Source organism: Plasmodium brasilianum, chromosome 4 (genome assembly GCF_023973825.1).
Source record: "Plasmodium brasilianum strain Bolivian I chromosome 4, whole genome shotgun sequence".
In the NCBI taxonomy this organism is placed as follows: domain Eukaryota; phylum Apicomplexa; class Aconoidasida; order Haemosporida; family Plasmodiidae; genus Plasmodium; species Plasmodium brasilianum.
In genome coordinates, this window is record NC_090117.1 from 284,937 (window position 1) to 301,892 (window position 16,956).

At 27.4% G+C, this 16,956-nt stretch overlaps 3 protein-coding genes across 3 annotated transcripts; 2 read left to right on the top strand and 1 right to left on the bottom strand.

Annotated features, from left to right (window-relative positions):
• Positions 1 to 2,293: 2,293 nt before the first annotated feature.
• Positions 2,294 to 4,209, top strand: MKS88_001071 (pre-mRNA-processing protein 45; the record flags this gene model as incomplete). The annotated part of the gene is made up of 2 exons (XM_067219726.1): positions 2,294 to 2,310; positions 2,784 to 4,209. 2 exons carry the CDS (start codon positions 2,294 to 2,296, stop codon positions 4,207 to 4,209), a joined length of 1,443 nt encoding a protein of 480 aa, XP_067075003.1.
• A 1,179-nt stretch (positions 4,210 to 5,388) lies between these two features.
• On the bottom strand, positions 5,389 to 11,640 carry MKS88_001072 (patatin-like phospholipase; the record flags this gene model as incomplete). Its single annotated transcript, XM_067219727.1, has 1 exon — positions 5,389 to 11,640. The coding sequence occupies one exon, from the start codon at positions 11,638 to 11,640 to the stop codon at positions 5,389 to 5,391; it is 6,252 nt and encodes a 2,083-aa protein (XP_067075004.1).
• Positions 11,641 to 14,961: 3,321 nt separating this feature from the next.
• Positions 14,962 to 16,641, top strand: MKS88_001073 (ATP-dependent RNA helicase DDX47; the record flags this gene model as incomplete). The annotated part of the gene is made up of 1 exon (XM_067219728.1): positions 14,962 to 16,641. One exon carries the CDS (start codon positions 14,962 to 14,964, stop codon positions 16,639 to 16,641), a length of 1,680 nt encoding a protein of 559 aa, XP_067075005.1.
• Between the last annotated feature and the right edge of the window lie 315 nt (positions 16,642 to 16,956).

Genomic DNA, 16,956 nt, shown 5'->3' on the forward strand with positions numbered 1-16,956 from the left:
ATGAAGTGAAAACGAAATGAAAAAAAACGTATTCCAAGAATTGTACCGTGTGAAGACCATTGGACTTGTGGAAGAACATAAATGAACACAGGAATGTACGTATATTTACTGTGAGAAAGATATAAAGAAATAGAGATATTATGAATGTAAATAGTAAATCAAGTGTGTAGTACTTTTTAAAAGGCATGTATGATATAGCTCAAGTTAAAAAAAAAAAAAAATGAATTCCCCGTTGAAGTCTTTTTGAATAGTCCTTTTAAGTAGTTCCTTCAAGTTTCCCTTTTGAGTTCCTTTAAGAATGCAATAATAAGGTGATTAGAGTGTGTTAAAAATGGAAGTCCAAATGAAAAAGTCCTTTATTTTTTTTTTCTTAATAACCTTTAATAATTTTTATTTAATCATAAAGGAAGTATATTATACACGAATAAAAATATGAACCTTTAAGAGATGATTATAGCTGAACAGATTCTTTTTCATTTTTTTCTTTTTTTTTTATGGAATGAGTTGAAGCTCGAAACATCCTGCAAATATACATACACAATGAAATAATCGGGAAAAAAAAAAAGTACCCCAGATTCTTCTTTTTTTTTTCTGGTTGTTTTTTTTTTTTTTTTTTGTGTAATTTTTTTATATACAGGAAGGAAGGTCTGAGATGCTCCATAAAAAGAAATATATATATACATATATATGAATGTATATTTTTCTTTAAAAACATTTTTGAGAAAAAAAATATTGAAAAAATATTAATTAGCTACCAGAAATATCAATCTTATAGCTCCCATGAGGGTTATATGATTTTGAAAAAGCTAATAAGCAAGTATACATTGGTGAGTTCGATTTTTGAGATTTTTCACAAGCTTCGAAATGTGTGCATTTACATATGTATACATTTTTTTTGAAGTGCTGGAAAAATAACTTAATTCAGACTACTCATAGACTCATTCCATCATTGAAAGAAAAAAAAAAAAAAGAATGCGCGGGTAGAAAGAGGTAGGGATTATGCGAAGGAAATAGTACAGTCTGTTTGTTTATACATGTGGTGTTGTATGTATGTATGTATATGCAAATACGCAGCAAATGCAATATTTGTATATATTTATAGTATGTATATTATTATCATTTACGTGCAATTATTATACACATATATATATATATATATATATATATATATATATATATGTATGCATAAATGGGAACAACTTCCTACTGTTTTTGCTTAATTTTTTTTTTTTCCTTTAGAAAAATATATGACATTGTACCCATTTTTTGTTGATCTTAATTAACTCTGTTTTTTTTTGTATTTGTTCTATCGTGCAGTTTTACATAATATTTGTGATGGTATAGAAATTGTGCATATATGTAAATAAAACAGTGCATTTTATGAAAAAAATCTTACAAATATGGAAATAAAAAAAAGAACGTAACCATAGGAAATCATATTAAATGAAAGAATATGAAAAACATTGTTAAAATGGGTCATGGTGAGAATCCCCAGATGCGCATTATATAATTTTATTATGCCAAAAAGTAAATAATCTATAGCGGAAAAAGGAATAAATTACTATAAAAATAGTAAAATAACTAAAACAAAAGAAGATAAAAAAAAAAAAAAAAAAAAAAAAGAAAGAAAAGAAAAGAAAAGAAAAATGGTAAAGGCTTTTTTTGGGCAAAAAGAATAATCTTATCTTAAATGTAATAATTTGAAAATTTTTCTTTTTTTTCTTAACATTTTAAAAGTATATTCATTTTTGTAAAGTATTTAGAGGGCTCCTTTTTGCTTCTTTCCTTTTCCCATTTCAATTTTGAAATTTCTCTTTTTTTTTTTTTTTTTTTTTTTTTTTTTCGTGCAATAGTTTAAGTAGCAAATACTGAGGTGAGGGCACTGCTTTTTTTTTCGTTATTTTTACCTTTTTTATATATTTTATTTGTTTGCGTCCCTTTGTTCGCTTATTTGCAATTCAAATTATTCAAAACGTTAATACTGCTTCGTCGTAGCAGGAAATATCAAAAAATATGTATATGTATGTATTTACATACATATATATATATTTTTTTTTTTTTTTTCAAACTGAACGATTTTGCTTCTTATTTACGCACATTTTTTAGCCGTAATTTTGCATTTTTACAAATAAAAAATTGCAAATTTTTGAAATGCCCATTTAATTCCACCGCTTTTTTCAAGTTCAGAAGTATTTAGTTAAATTACATGCCCTTTTTTAGTAGTAATAATAAAAGCTAAGTGAAAAATAAAGGATTCGAGCAAATGTAACTGGAACTTCCCGTCGACTGAGAAATGACAGATTTTTTAAGGTATAGAATTGTGTTTGTATATTAGCATATATACGTACATATGTGTATGTTTATACATATGCATATATAACCCCCCTTCCCGTTTGGCATTTATCCATGTTTTCTCAAAACAAGACGCTCTATTATCATGTGTAGCACGCATAAAATTATGGAGCCTTTTTTTTCTTTTCTTAATTTTATAACCCATTGTTTACTAGCGTACATATAGCGGCGTAAATTGCTTTGTACAGTTGCACATATGGTATACTAACGTACATAATTGTAATTACTCTTTTTCGTGTTTATGTAGTAGGAGCAATTACATTTTCTCGATTATCCATTTTGAACTGCATAACATGAACTTATATCTACCTTAAGTTGAATAATATTTGTATTTTGTTTTTTCTTTGGCTCATATGCTTTCCCTACTGAATTTTCGTGTTTATTTTTTTTTTTATTTTTTTTTTTTTTCCTTCTATGTGCAAACTATTTAGGAATATTCCAAAACCGAAGAAGAATATATATGAAGATGTAGTGGATGAAAATGATTTTAAATCAAACCATTCTCCAAAAAAAAAGGAAACGAATAATCAGTGTTATGAATATTTAAAAAGAAAACACTTAAGAATTACATGTAATGAAGATTTTAGAGGAGGTGGAGCGTACCCCGAAATACATATAAATCAATATCCTAATAATGTAGGACTAAAAAATAAAAAAAATAGTAGTTCTAATATTGCTTTAAAATACATTGATGATGAAAATAATGTTAAATATGATAATCTAATTAATGAAGAAGTTCATATTTATAATAATAATATTGATAAGATTGAACCTAATGAACGGATAAATAAATTAAGGAAAAAAAAAATATTATCGGACACTAAAGATAGAGAAGAAAAATATAATGAAGCTATATACAAACCAGATGATAAAGAAGAAAATGAAATAATTGAAAATACGAAAAAAAATATCGAACATATACTTAATGAAAAATTAAATAAAAGTAATGTTAACAAAAAAGATGATAAGTATTATAGATATATTCCACAAAATAAACTTAACAATCATTTAGATGAACGAATCATAAAAGTAGTTGAAAAAAGTATCGACCCATTAGATGTTTCAAAATTTAAACATAAAAAACTACCAAATGTCAAAAATTCTCCGGAATATCCTATATTAAGATCACCTACGAGAAAACTAAATAAAGAAGAAGAAAATGATTGGAAAATACCTCCATGTGTTTCTAATTGGAAAAATAATAAAGGGTATAATATACCCCTAGACAAAAGAATACAAAGTGATAATAAAAAATTAAATAACGTTGAAATTAATGAAAATTTTGCACATTTAAGTGAATATCTTTATGTTGCTGAAAAAAAAGCTAGAGAAGAAATCAAAATGCGTAATAATATTATTAAACAGAAAAAACTAAAAGAAAAAGAACAAAAAGAAAATGTTTTAAAAAATCTAGCTATTCAAGCTAGAAAAGAAAAAGGACTTGCTCAAAGCTCAATAATTAATGAAAGAAAAAGAGAACTTGAAAGAGAATATAAAATAGAGAAAAATTTGAAAAAAGTGAAGAATTACGAAAATAGACTGATCGAAGAACAAATAGCATTAAACAAAGTTAATGTTAGCAAAAATAATAACATCCATGATATTAGCTTATTTAATATTAATGATATTAATAATAATAATACCGATACACAGAATGATGAAACTTATCAAATATATGATACATCACTATTCAACCATAAAAATAATAGCAATATATATAAATTCTCAAGTGAAAGACTAAACAAAACTCTACAAAAAACCGAAACTACACAGAAGACCGAGCCTGTCAAATTTATAAAGGATATATCGGATCCATTTGGCCTCGACAGCTTGTTGTCCCAGGCAAAAAAAAAGTAGTCCACGCGTTTGTTTATTTGTTTGTTTGTTTGTTTGTTTGTTTGTTTGTTTGTTTATTTATTTGCTTATTTGCTTATTTGCTTATTTGCCTATTTGCTTATTTATATGTTTATTTATTTGTTTATTTTTATTTTTTATTTTTTTTTTTTTTTTTTGTACCTCACATGTGAACACTGCTTTGCGCACACACACACACACATGTACACAAAAGAACAACTATGCGCCTTTATGCATACTATATGTATACAGGTGCTTCTTTTTTTTTTTTTTTTTACGCATATTATGTGCATACTTTGTACGAGTTCCTCCTTTTTTGTTTTTTCCATCATTTTTCCCCAAAATATGCCTATCATATATAGCAGTTGAAACTTAGAGAAAAAACTAGCGAAATTTGGATGAGCATTGAGCCGCATATTATAAACATAATCGGCATATTACATGTATTTTTAAAGAGCTACTTGGAAACATGTCAGATATGCATTTAATTAGTAATAATATTTATTCAAAAAACAAAACAAAACAAAAAAAAAAATACGCAAAAAGATGTAAGCTAAGCATGAAGTGAATAGACCAATTAAAAATAATATAAGGCTAACAAGGAAATTAAACACGACATAAATTAACAATGATATATAAGGTGAATAAAACAAATTAACTCAAAACAAAACAAAACAAAACAAAACAAAACAAAACAAAACAAAACAAAACGAGATATAATGAGACATAACAAAACACTGCGCAAACTACATTCTGTACGATCTTTTTTTTTTTTTTACATCGAAAAAAAAAAAGGGCACGGCATGCAGTCCCATCCGATATTTCAAAAACGGTAAAAAAAAAAAAAAAAGAAAGAAAAAAAGATAAACCTTTTTCGATTCCCCTTTTTTGCTCATTATACGTTAAAAACTACATAATTACAAAAAAAAAAAAAAAAAAGGAAAGAAAGAAAGAAAGAAAGAAGGAAAGATAATGGAAAAAACAATGGCACATGTAACGATAAATGTAACGATGAATGTAACGATGAATGTAACGATAAATGCAACGACAAATGCAATGTTCAATTCTTCCATCGCACCGCGTTTTTGTTTTCACCAATAATTGTCCAAAGGATCATTTCATGATAATAAGGCGCAGAACATTATAACGTTACTTATAACACTCGGTTAATACTCCAACTTGTCAAAAACCGAAGTAACCGGACAAGCCTAACCCGTTGTCCATATTTCGAAAGTTTTTGAAAAGAATGGACAGTTTTGAAAAACCATCTAAGTCATCGGACATTTCATCAAAGATGGAATCAAACTGTTTATTTGTATTATCTGTATTGTTCACATAAAGACCATTACAATAACTATTCATCATATCCCCTTCATCAGATGAAGAGTAAAGCCAAAAATTAGTGTGCGTATAAATATGCTCATAAGGAGTACCTTTTAATATTTCGCTATTTATACCATCTATTATATTTTTATTTAAACTTATTTTATTTTTTAACCTGTTCATCCGTAAAATCGTTCTCTTAATATTTAATGGTAAGCTTATACTTCTATAAAATTTTCTTTTCGTGTTAGTACTTTTGATAAAAGGGTTTCTTCTCTTACTTTTTTCTTCTTTCCTCGGATGATTTCTCTCTCCTTTTTTTAACACCCTACTCTTATTGCCATGTAAATTTTTGCTTTTACTGTCATTCAGGCTTTTTTTTTCTTTTTTTTTCCTGACTGAGGATGGTGCATTTAAATGAACTTGTTCCAGATTTCCTCGTGCATTGTAAGTAACTGAGCAATTCCCCTCATATTTGTTATGTACACTCCTCTCATATTTATTGTCTCCTTGCCCACCTTGACGATAACTATAGAGTGCTTCATAGGTTTTCCCCTTTTCCTCTTTTTTATCCCCCTTTTTTTCCGCCTTAACAGTGCAGGAAAAATTTTCTAAATCTTTCTGTTCATTAGGAATAGTACTATTCTTCCAATCATTCCTTTTATTGGCTTTAAAATTAGAATTATTAAAATAATTCCACTTTGTCTTTTTCCTCAGCCCATTGTTTGAAAAAAAAAACTCAGTACTATTTGATTTATAGGTGTAACTATAACAGGAAAAAACAAAATTACATAATTTAAATATATTAAAAGGTTGTCCATTTACATAAATTACAAAATTTCCAATCAAGCCAAGCATATTTTCAACATCATATTTCTTCTTCTTTTTATTTAAATTGGTTATATAAATTAAGGACTCAAATGCTGAAATTAATTTCAAATATATTATATAAATTTTCTTATATATATACATACCTACATTTAAGTACTCTATATATAACCATAAATATGCGTCACTTCGACCTAAATCATATAATTTTTTTACATCTTTTTCATTTGCACCCTTAAATCCTATTTTTATTAATTTTCTCATTGAAAATGAGTTTTTCACAAAATATGTTTGACAATTATCATATAATACTTCACTTATATTTGTTTTTATTTCTTCTACAAAATCGTTATTTGACCCTAGAGCAAAATTCTTCCTTCTTTCATTGGTAGATTCCTCTTCTAAAATGGTAAGAGAAGATCTGCCCACTAAATTATTCCTTCTTTTCTTCATTTTTTTATTTTTTTCTTCATTAGAAATGTTCTCTTTTTCTTTACTCCTACTATCCGAGTAACTCCTCCATAATGTAAAATATTGACTACTTATTAAATCTACACACGTATTTTCATTTTTTCCCACAAATTTTTTGCTGTTATTTACATCCATATCACTTCGTTCAAAAGTTCTATCACCAAATATATCTTCAACAATTGAAGAAAATTTTTTATTCCCCACAGGTGAAGTACTATTTTTTAATGCTCCTGATTTAGGTCCTTCTTTGGTGCTAACCCCTGACTCATCACTTTCTTCTTTATCCTCATTCCGTTCGTCTTTCCGTGTACTTTTTTTTTTTCTCTCCCCTTCCTTTTCTTCCGCTTCTTCCTCTTGTACCTCTTTCTTGTCCCTCACTTTCTCTTCCGCTCCTTTCTCTTCCCACCTTTTTTTTTTCCTTCTCCTCCTCTTCCTCAAATATTTATACTGCGTCTTTTCACAAAAGTTAATACCAAACACAAATGTGAGCAAAAACAGAATATTCCTGTAATACAAATACAACTGATGCAAAAGAAAAAAAATTTCTTTTTTATTTTTTTTATTCATTTCAAATATCTTGCTTCTATTCATCATTATGTATTCGTCGATCTTTCCGATAAACGCACAGCCGTAATTGAATATAAGCAAATTTTCAAATGTGCAAAAGCAATTTGTGTAAATGGAATAATCATTTTCATTTATTCTCTCTATAATGTTTTCCACTTTCCTAATTGGGCATTTAAAAAAATCGTCTTTCCAAGTTTTCTTCAAATTTTTAAAAATAAAACTACTACCTGTGTTAAAACTGTTTCCAGTCTCATTATGATCTACCTGTTTACAATACTTTCCACCTAGTGTTACTTCTTCACTTCCAAACGATATGGTGTTCCTTACTTTATTTGTCTCTTCCCTCTCTTCATCATCTTCTAACAAAAACTTGTCAGTATAACTAGCACTTTTCTTAATGTTCTTAATGTCCATATCGTTATCCATTTCGATAGAATATTTTCCATCATAATTCAAGTTTAAGTTGTCGTCTCTTTCTATTTCATTATTATTCCCTTTAAAAAAATTAAGCTCAAATTTATTATTTATTTCAAGAAAACTCAAATTTAATTTTATCTTCCTCCTTAACCATAACCCTGAGAATCTTTTTATTAATCCCGAGGATTCTGCCTTGTTCATTAAGTTATACGATGGGTCAAAGGAATTTAATAAGTTATTTTCTCTGTACCTTTGAATAAAATGAGGTGTACCACTGTTAACAATGGCATTGTTATCAGTACCATGGTCAGTAGTACTCTTCTTTGAAGTGCCATTATCAGGGCGCAGGCTAATACCTCCACCTACTCGGGCATGCAAACTTCGAGGGTATGTGTTCACTCCTACTTTTAAAAAGCTCTCCCTCTGTTCTATGTTGATGAGCGCAAACAAAATCTTATAGTTCAAAATGGAATACAGATAAACATACAAAAATAGGTACATATCATTAACATCATCCATATTCAAGTTCATATAGTTGTAATAGTTATACTTGCTTACTTTACCTACCTTGTTATTCACAGTATTTATCTCATAGATGATATAAATAAAATTTTTGTAAATATGGTTATACTTTAAATAATGATTTATGACCTTTATATCGTTTATATTTTCAAAGAACAACATGGACATATTTTTACCTCCATATATAGGAGAAGAAGTTATATCATCCCTAGTATAATAGTCTAATTTCTTCTCATTACAGTTTACTGCAAAAATTAATAATTTAAAAATTCTCCTTTTTACATGCTCATTAAAAAATATAACTTTTAGCACTTCTATCATAAGAGGTATATTCCTCTTGAGTGCTTTTCTTTTTGCTTTCAAAATATTCTCATTAAAAAATATTTCTTTAAAAAAATATATTATTATATCATCCTTTAGTTGGGGGTTAAAGTATATGTATTTGTCTACTTTCAAAAAACCATTCTTTTTTAAAAATTGGAAAACCATTTCGAATATATTTTCATGATTTTCCTCTCGTATGAAGTCGTTAATACGAGCATCATGGATGTTAGCACCGCTATTACTATCATTGCAACCTCCAACTCCACCGCCAACATTGCGTTCTGCACCTCCGTTTCCATCATTACATGCTGCATCATTGTTCCCAGGGTTACTTCTCAAAAAATGAAGCACAATTTTGTCCAGGCTAGAACCATCAAAATTTTCAAAAAAATATTTGCCCATAACATTTATTAGCGTTACGGAAAAATTACAAAACTTTAGTACGTTATTATCATATTTATTATTTAACTGAAGGAATATCTCATTATTTAATTTTAAAAATAGATCTATTTCTAACGAATTTATGTTCATATAATTTAGTGTGTTCAATTTATTTCTAATATGGTTAATTAAATCTATTATGTTTTTCCTATTCCCTACTTTTTGCTCATCCGTAACTATATCACTGCTTCTTAAAAAGAAGAAATACCTCTTCACAAATGTGTAATAATCAAAAATTTTTTTATCTAAAATTTGCTTTAAATTTCGTAATAGAAATAAATAATCTTTTTCTACCCATATGTTATTTATAAATTTATGGAACAAATTTTTAATACATAAAAAGAGAAAAATTATATGATTATATTTAATCAAATGAGGACTAATCACACCATTGTTTTTATTTTCCATACCTATATAATGAAAGTCGAATGGAATTACTCTTATCATTCGTTCGGTCTTAGTACTAATACAACCAAAATCTTTTTTTTTTGTACTAAAAATTCCATCAATACATTTTTTATTTCTAAAATTTACAAAAACGTTATTAGATACATACATAGGAATATTACAAGATGCAATTATTGCATTTATTAAATCCTCATCATCATTAAATTTATTGACATTTAACTTTTTATAATAAGGCAATATCTGTGTTATACCAACAAATACATTTCCAATGCGAGTATTTAAATAGTTATAACTATCAGCATATAGGTACTTGTTTAACTCTAAATTTAATACGCTTTGTAATTTTTGGTAACTCCCTTTCTTATATACATTACTAATAATATTTTCAGCTAAAAATATACACTTATCTATATTTAATCCAATCCCTAAGAGGCATGCACATATACAACCAGCAGATGATCCGGATATATTCGTGTGCATGTTTAAAATATTTTTTTCAATTAATAAACTACTAACTCCTAAGTGGTAAGGAATTAATAACCCGGCAGCAGAAAATGATATTCCGAGGTTCATTCGCTCATTTGGTTCTTTATGGTGTCCTAATAATAAATTATTTTTACTTGTAATGCAATTTTTATTTATCATACTATTTTTGCTTACAGCTCCACTTTTACTCATATCACTCTTATAAAAAACTTTAGAAAGCGTTTTTCTAATATATACAGAGTACGATCTGTAGCTCTTTATTTTATTCACTTCTTTCTTGATAGACATATTGTCAGTTACTTCCTCCTCATTCGTTATATTTCTTTCATCGAATGATTTTGTCAAGTTGCTTTTGCCAAGGGCCTCTGTTGCAGTATCGTCCAGCAGGTGTCCACTGTGTGCGTAACTACATTTACTGCTATATTTGCAGTTATATTTTCCACTATGCGTTCCTGTGCGTTTAACGCTATCTTTGATGATACGTTTACCACTACCTTTTCCGCTGCTTCTCCTCCTCCTAACCCCCCTCAACAAAGAACAGTCGTACATATAAAACGTTTCATCAAGCTTTTTATTCATGGAAGTCCTAGGTTTTAATGTAATTTTATCATCCCATATCTTTATTCTATGCACAATCCTCCTTTTAGGGGGGAAAAGAAAATACCCACCATCCTCGTGAATATGCCCCCTATCTGTTTCACTCATAAACTTTGTCAAATTCTTATATGGCCTAAATAATTCTTTTAATATGTTAAATTTTTGTAGACTCTGTTGTACCATATTTTTATCAATTATTACCCTTTTTTTTTCATATTCCTTGTTTGAATATTGAAAACTTCCTGTTGATCTATCGTCCATCGTATTAATTTCATCCCTATTATCCTCGTCTATTTGATTATTCAAAATAGGATAATATTTCCTATCAATATGATATAAATAATTCTTTATACATGTTTCTATATCATGAGTGGAAATGTAATTCCTCGAATTCTTAACCTTTTGATATATGTAGCTAATAGTTGAGAAGTCTTCTTGTTCCTTCCTTGCATTTGGTACACTAGGAATTTCATTTTTCATCATACTTAAAAAACAAAAATAGAAAGAAATAAAATTTGCTATTTCTATTTTAGATTTTGTTGTATCATTTAATAAATTTATCATATATTGATTATTATAAATTATCAATTCATTCATATGTCTACCATGCTTTACATTTATCGAAGAATCATAATTTACGTTTTTCAACTCGTTATTATTACTACATTCATTCTTTCCAATAAGTCCAAATTTCTTTATATCGTTTAGGCTAAAAAAGTTCTTGAAATAGTTCTCACTAAAAAGTATATTACGTAGACCATCCTCAAACAATCCTTTACTTCTGAATACTCCTTCATTGTCCCCTGCTTTGGTTTCCTCATTCAGTTCTTCCTCATCACCACTAATATCACCTCCTCTATTACCGCCACTACGACTGCTGCTACTACCGCTGTTACTTCCTCCATTATTTTCGCTGCTACTACCCTCACTATCAATGTCATTCTTTATCTCTTCATTCTTTTTCCCTTCTACATGTCTTATTTTTATGAAACCATCATCATCCTCTTCATCTTCTTTCTTGTTCGTTTCATTATTGTTCGTATTACCCATTTAAACAGAAAAAAAAAAAAAAAAAAAAAAAAATGCCCTTTTATATTTATTCGTGGAGTTTTTACTGATATATCTATTTAATTTGTGTTCTACCTATAGTTATTTTACTTTATTCTATTTTATTTATATATTTTAATCTAAGCTAATTTTTTTTTTTTTTTTTCCTCCTTCCCTTATATCTTATCATTAAAAATTTAAGTGCATCGCTTAAAAGGAAAAAGTTTGCACTATATCACCTTTAAACAGAAACATACATATACACATACATATATATATATATATATATATATATATATATATATATATATACATACCCCTGAATGCTTCTTAACCCCTGTAAGGGTATATATGCTAACGTTTCAGTCATACCTCTTTTTTAAGCCAGAGCTCTAAATATACTTTGATCAAACGTGTATAATTGTACTAATTTTGTACCCTTTTTTTCTTTCATCTTTTTTTTTTTTTTTTTTTTTTTTTTTATTTAGTGTAATGATTTTTCTTTTTTTTTTTTCCTTATTCATGCATACTACATATAGTCCATAACAATATTGTAAAACTGTTCCTAGTAATAATCCATATAAAAAATTATTGTGTAACCTTAATACTATGTCTTCTAACAGATTGAGTTTCTTTCAATTTCATTTATTGTACGTTATGTTTTACATAAGTAATTATACGTATCACAAGAAAAATTTGTGTGTTCTTTACGGTATGTCATTTGTGTATATAATATTAGGAACAAGGCAAAAAAAAAAATATATAAATACGTATATATATACATAAATATGTATATACCTATACATACATTTAATATTACTGTAACGAAATATGATATTTTATGTTTACAAAAAGAAAAAAGATCCTACTTGAAATTTGTTATATTAACCTTTTCAAAATTAAAAATTTCTTTTGTAGAAAAGTAAAAAAAAAAAATTGTACTTTTTTTTTTTTTTTTTTTTTTCTTCTTATCTTAAATTGTTATCTTCTAAATGTTTAAGAAATAAAAAAAAGGCTTTAGCCTAGAATGAATAAACATTTTTAATTTAAAAGATATTCATATACATAAATAACTGACACGTATATATATTTATGTATATGCATATAAATGTTTACATATATATGTATACAATTAAAATGGTTAATTTAGTATATACATTATGAATCGTAAAATATGTAAGCATTAAGGATTCGAAAAAGGCAGAAATTATAGGCAGCATAAATTAACAAGTACATACAAAAATATATATATATATATATATATATATATATATATATTCACGTAAAATGGATGAAGTTAAAGAGAAATGTTTTATTTAAATAAATGCAGTATTTATTACATTTAAAAAAAAAATAATAATAAATATAATCATGCTTGTAAAAGGGATACTACATAGGTGTAGACAGAAATGTTTCCTATTACATAAATTATATATATATATATATATATAATATATATATATAATATATATGTTTATATACCCATATACATACACTTGTATAGTAAAAATGCTACAAGTATGAACAAAACCCTTTTTTTCTTCATTAAAAAGGGTCTCTTTTCCAATATTTTATTTACCATGAAAACGTTTAATGGTTGTATAAAAAAAAAAAAAAATTAAAAGTGGGGCACACGGCAGTTATTTTGCTACATTTTACTTCTTTTGATTTAATTTAACTTAATCTTATTTTACTTCATTTTACTTGATTCAATTTTATTTTATTTTTCTTCTTTTCGCTCTGCATTTATTTTGGGTTTCTTAAAATTAGGATGACTGAATCACCCCTTAGAAATAATATGCTTATATACCTGTCCTTGTTAATTTTTTTTTTTTTTTTTTATCTTTCACTACTTCCACCCAAATTTCCCTCACTTCGGTTAAAAGCAAATTACAGTGTCTGTCGAAGGCCTTCACCTAAACAAAAAACAAAAATTTTAAATGGACATACATATTTACGTACAAACGTACTTGCACATTACGTATAATACGCGTGTTAACCGTATTCATGGCCCACATGAACGAACATGTATGAAAAAAATACTCATTCAAATATGTGTAAGTGGATGTGTACGTGGATGTGCATGTGTAAGTCTATGCGTATGCTTATGCGCATTTGTATCCGTGTGCTCTCTCTCATTTGTTCATTTTTCCTATTTACCCTTCCCAAAAGTTTTCTATTATTTCGGCAGTTAATTAAGACTTGCGCATTATCCTTAACGCATTCCGACAACAATCCCAGTGGTCCATCCTCAGGGTTGTCTCTATTCTCTTCCAGCGTTACTTCACTTTTCATACTTCCTTAAAATGGAACTTCTTATAAACATGAACTTATTTTTTTAAAAGTCCTTCTAATGCTCTTCAAAAATATCTCTTTCAAAAGGTAAATCTACAACTTCCTTAAGTATATATATTATAGTATTACATACACCTACATACATATGCATCTAAATACGTACATATATGTGCATGCTTAATATTTGCGTTCGTATGAATAGCTCCTAAATTTTCAGTTAACATAAACCATGTAGAACACTTACTTTTGAAGATAAATTTTGCTAATTTTTTTTTAACTTACAAAATTTTTAAAGTTCATAAATGTAACAAAAAAAAAAAAAAAAAAAAAATCACTACAAATACTGCTACGTTCTTATTTTTCCTCTCCCTAGTTAAATAAATTCGTCAAAAGAAGAGTAAAAATTTTTTTTTTTTTTTAAATATTTTTATACGTTTATATATATTTATACATATAATTATATATATATACATACTCTTATACATGCATATAATTATATATATATATATATTCATTTATCATAAATATATATATACATATATGCTCAAGTATTCGCGCATGTGACAAAATATTGCAATATTTCTTGCAGTGTTGTAACATGATAGCTGAAGTGAAGATATCTCACTTTTGTAGTGCACGTTCTTTTGCTCCTTAATTTTTGAAACTTCTGACTTTATCAAATATTCTAGTGATGCTTTTTTATAGTTATGTCTGCTGTAAATGTATTTCTTTGTACATACATAAACATAAACGTGCAGAACAGTACAGTATGTATAACATCAAATATATAATATACATAATACAAATGTACAAACATACATACAAATATATTTATACATACATACATATTACGATATAACCCTCATTTGGCACTTTCAAACTACGCTCCATTGAGTTCTTAACTTCTTCCTCATTCAGTACTCACGTATGGCATTAAATAACAGCTGTATGTAAAAATTTTCCATAATTTCTTTTTTCCCCCCCCCTTGTTTTTTAAATTTAAAAAAAAAAAAAAAAAGGAAACATAATATGAAGTATTACAAAAATTATAACACGAGTGATGTTTTAAAAAATTTTGAGAAAAAATTAAATAAAAATTATAAAATGTTCGAGGAGGAGGAGATCGAACAAATGCATAACGAATATGAACGTAAGTTAAAAGAGAAAGAACAAATTAAGATAAAAAAAAAAAATGTAAACAAAAAAAATGGGAAATTATTATTAAACAAGAAAAAGTTAAAAAAAAAAGGTGGAAGTGGTAAAAATAAGGACAACGTAGGAAGCAACTTGAGGGATAGTAGTTTATCCTCTTTGGAGCTAAAAAAAAATGATGCTCATGGAAGGGAAGAAAAAGAAGAGGAAAAGAGAGAAAAAAAGGAAGAACAAAAAGTAGATAATGATTACGATAATGATAACGATAATGATGATACTTGTTATGATCGTGATGGGGGCGGGAAGACGAACGATGAAGGGAGCCTGAACGTTTCAACATTCGAGGAGCTGGATATATGTGAAGAAATACTGGAAAGCATACATGAGATGGGGTGGAAGAAGCCAACGCTAATTCAGCAGAAAATATTACCACATGCTTTTGAAAAAAGAGATATCATAGGATTAAGCGAAACTGGTAGTGGTAAAACTGCTTGCTTTATAATACCTATATTACAAGATTTAAAGAATAACAAACAAAGTTTTTTTGCTCTAGTTATATCCCCTACAAGAGAATTATGTATACAAATAGCTCAACATTTCCAGGCCTTAGGATCTAATCTACTAATTAATATATGTACAATATTTGGAGGAGTTGATATAGTTACTCAGTCATTGAATTTAGCAAAAAAACCAAATATTATTGTTAGTACCCCAGGTCGAATTCTTGATCACTTAAATAATACTAAAGGGTTTAACTTAAAAAATTTAAAATATTTAGTTTTTGATGAAGCAGATAAATTATTATCACAAGATTTTGAATCTTCTATAAATAAATTATTACTTATTTTACCACATAAGAGAGTAACCTTTTTATTTTCTGCTACTATGACAAAAAGTGTAGCAAAATTAAAAAAAGCTTCTCTTAAAAACCCAGTTAAAATTGAAGTATCCAATAAATACAGCACAGTTAGCACATTAGTGGAAAATTATATTTTTATACCACTAAAATATAAATACACATATTTGTGTAGTCTTTGTTTTCATTTTGAAAGTAGAAGCATAATTATATTTACAAATACCTGTGCTTCAGCACAAAAAATAAATTTTTTTTGTAGAAACCTAGGCTTGAAATCTATTTGTTTACATGGTAAATTAACACAAAATCAACGTTTAAGCAGCTTAAATTCTTTCAAAAGTAATAGGTACAATATATTAATATCAACACAAGTCGGGGCTAGAGGACTAGACTTAAAAGATATTAAGATTGTTATCAATTTTGATTTATGTACATGTAAAGAATATATTCATAGAGTTGGAAGAACAGCAAGGGCAGGGAGAACAGGCAAATCTATTACTTTTGTTACACAGTATGATGTCGAAAACTTCTTAGTTATTGAAAAACAATTAAATAAAAAAATTGAAAAATTTACCGATCTGGATGAAAATGATGTGTTATTGTACAACGATCAGACAATCGAAGCACTCCGCTTGGCCGAAATTGAGATGAAAGAGAACCAGGATCTCTTCAGGAAAAACAAATTCAAAAAAAAGAAGTAGGGGGAATGCTAAACTTACAAAAAAGAAATGTGCACACATAAATATAAATATATGTATATATGTACATGCGTATGTGTAATATGCACATGTCCACGTTTATGCATGCCTATGTTTCTGTTCTATTTGTGTATGCGCACCACTCGTATGTTTGTAGCGTTTTTTTTTTTTTTTTTTTTTTAATTTAACTTTTTAAATATAATTAAATATCGTCTCGTTTTTAGTTAATGTTACTCTTATGTATGTTTATACGTACTGAGATGTACATTTATATATACATATGTATGCACTCTTTTAGATTGTTTTTAAAACGTTTCC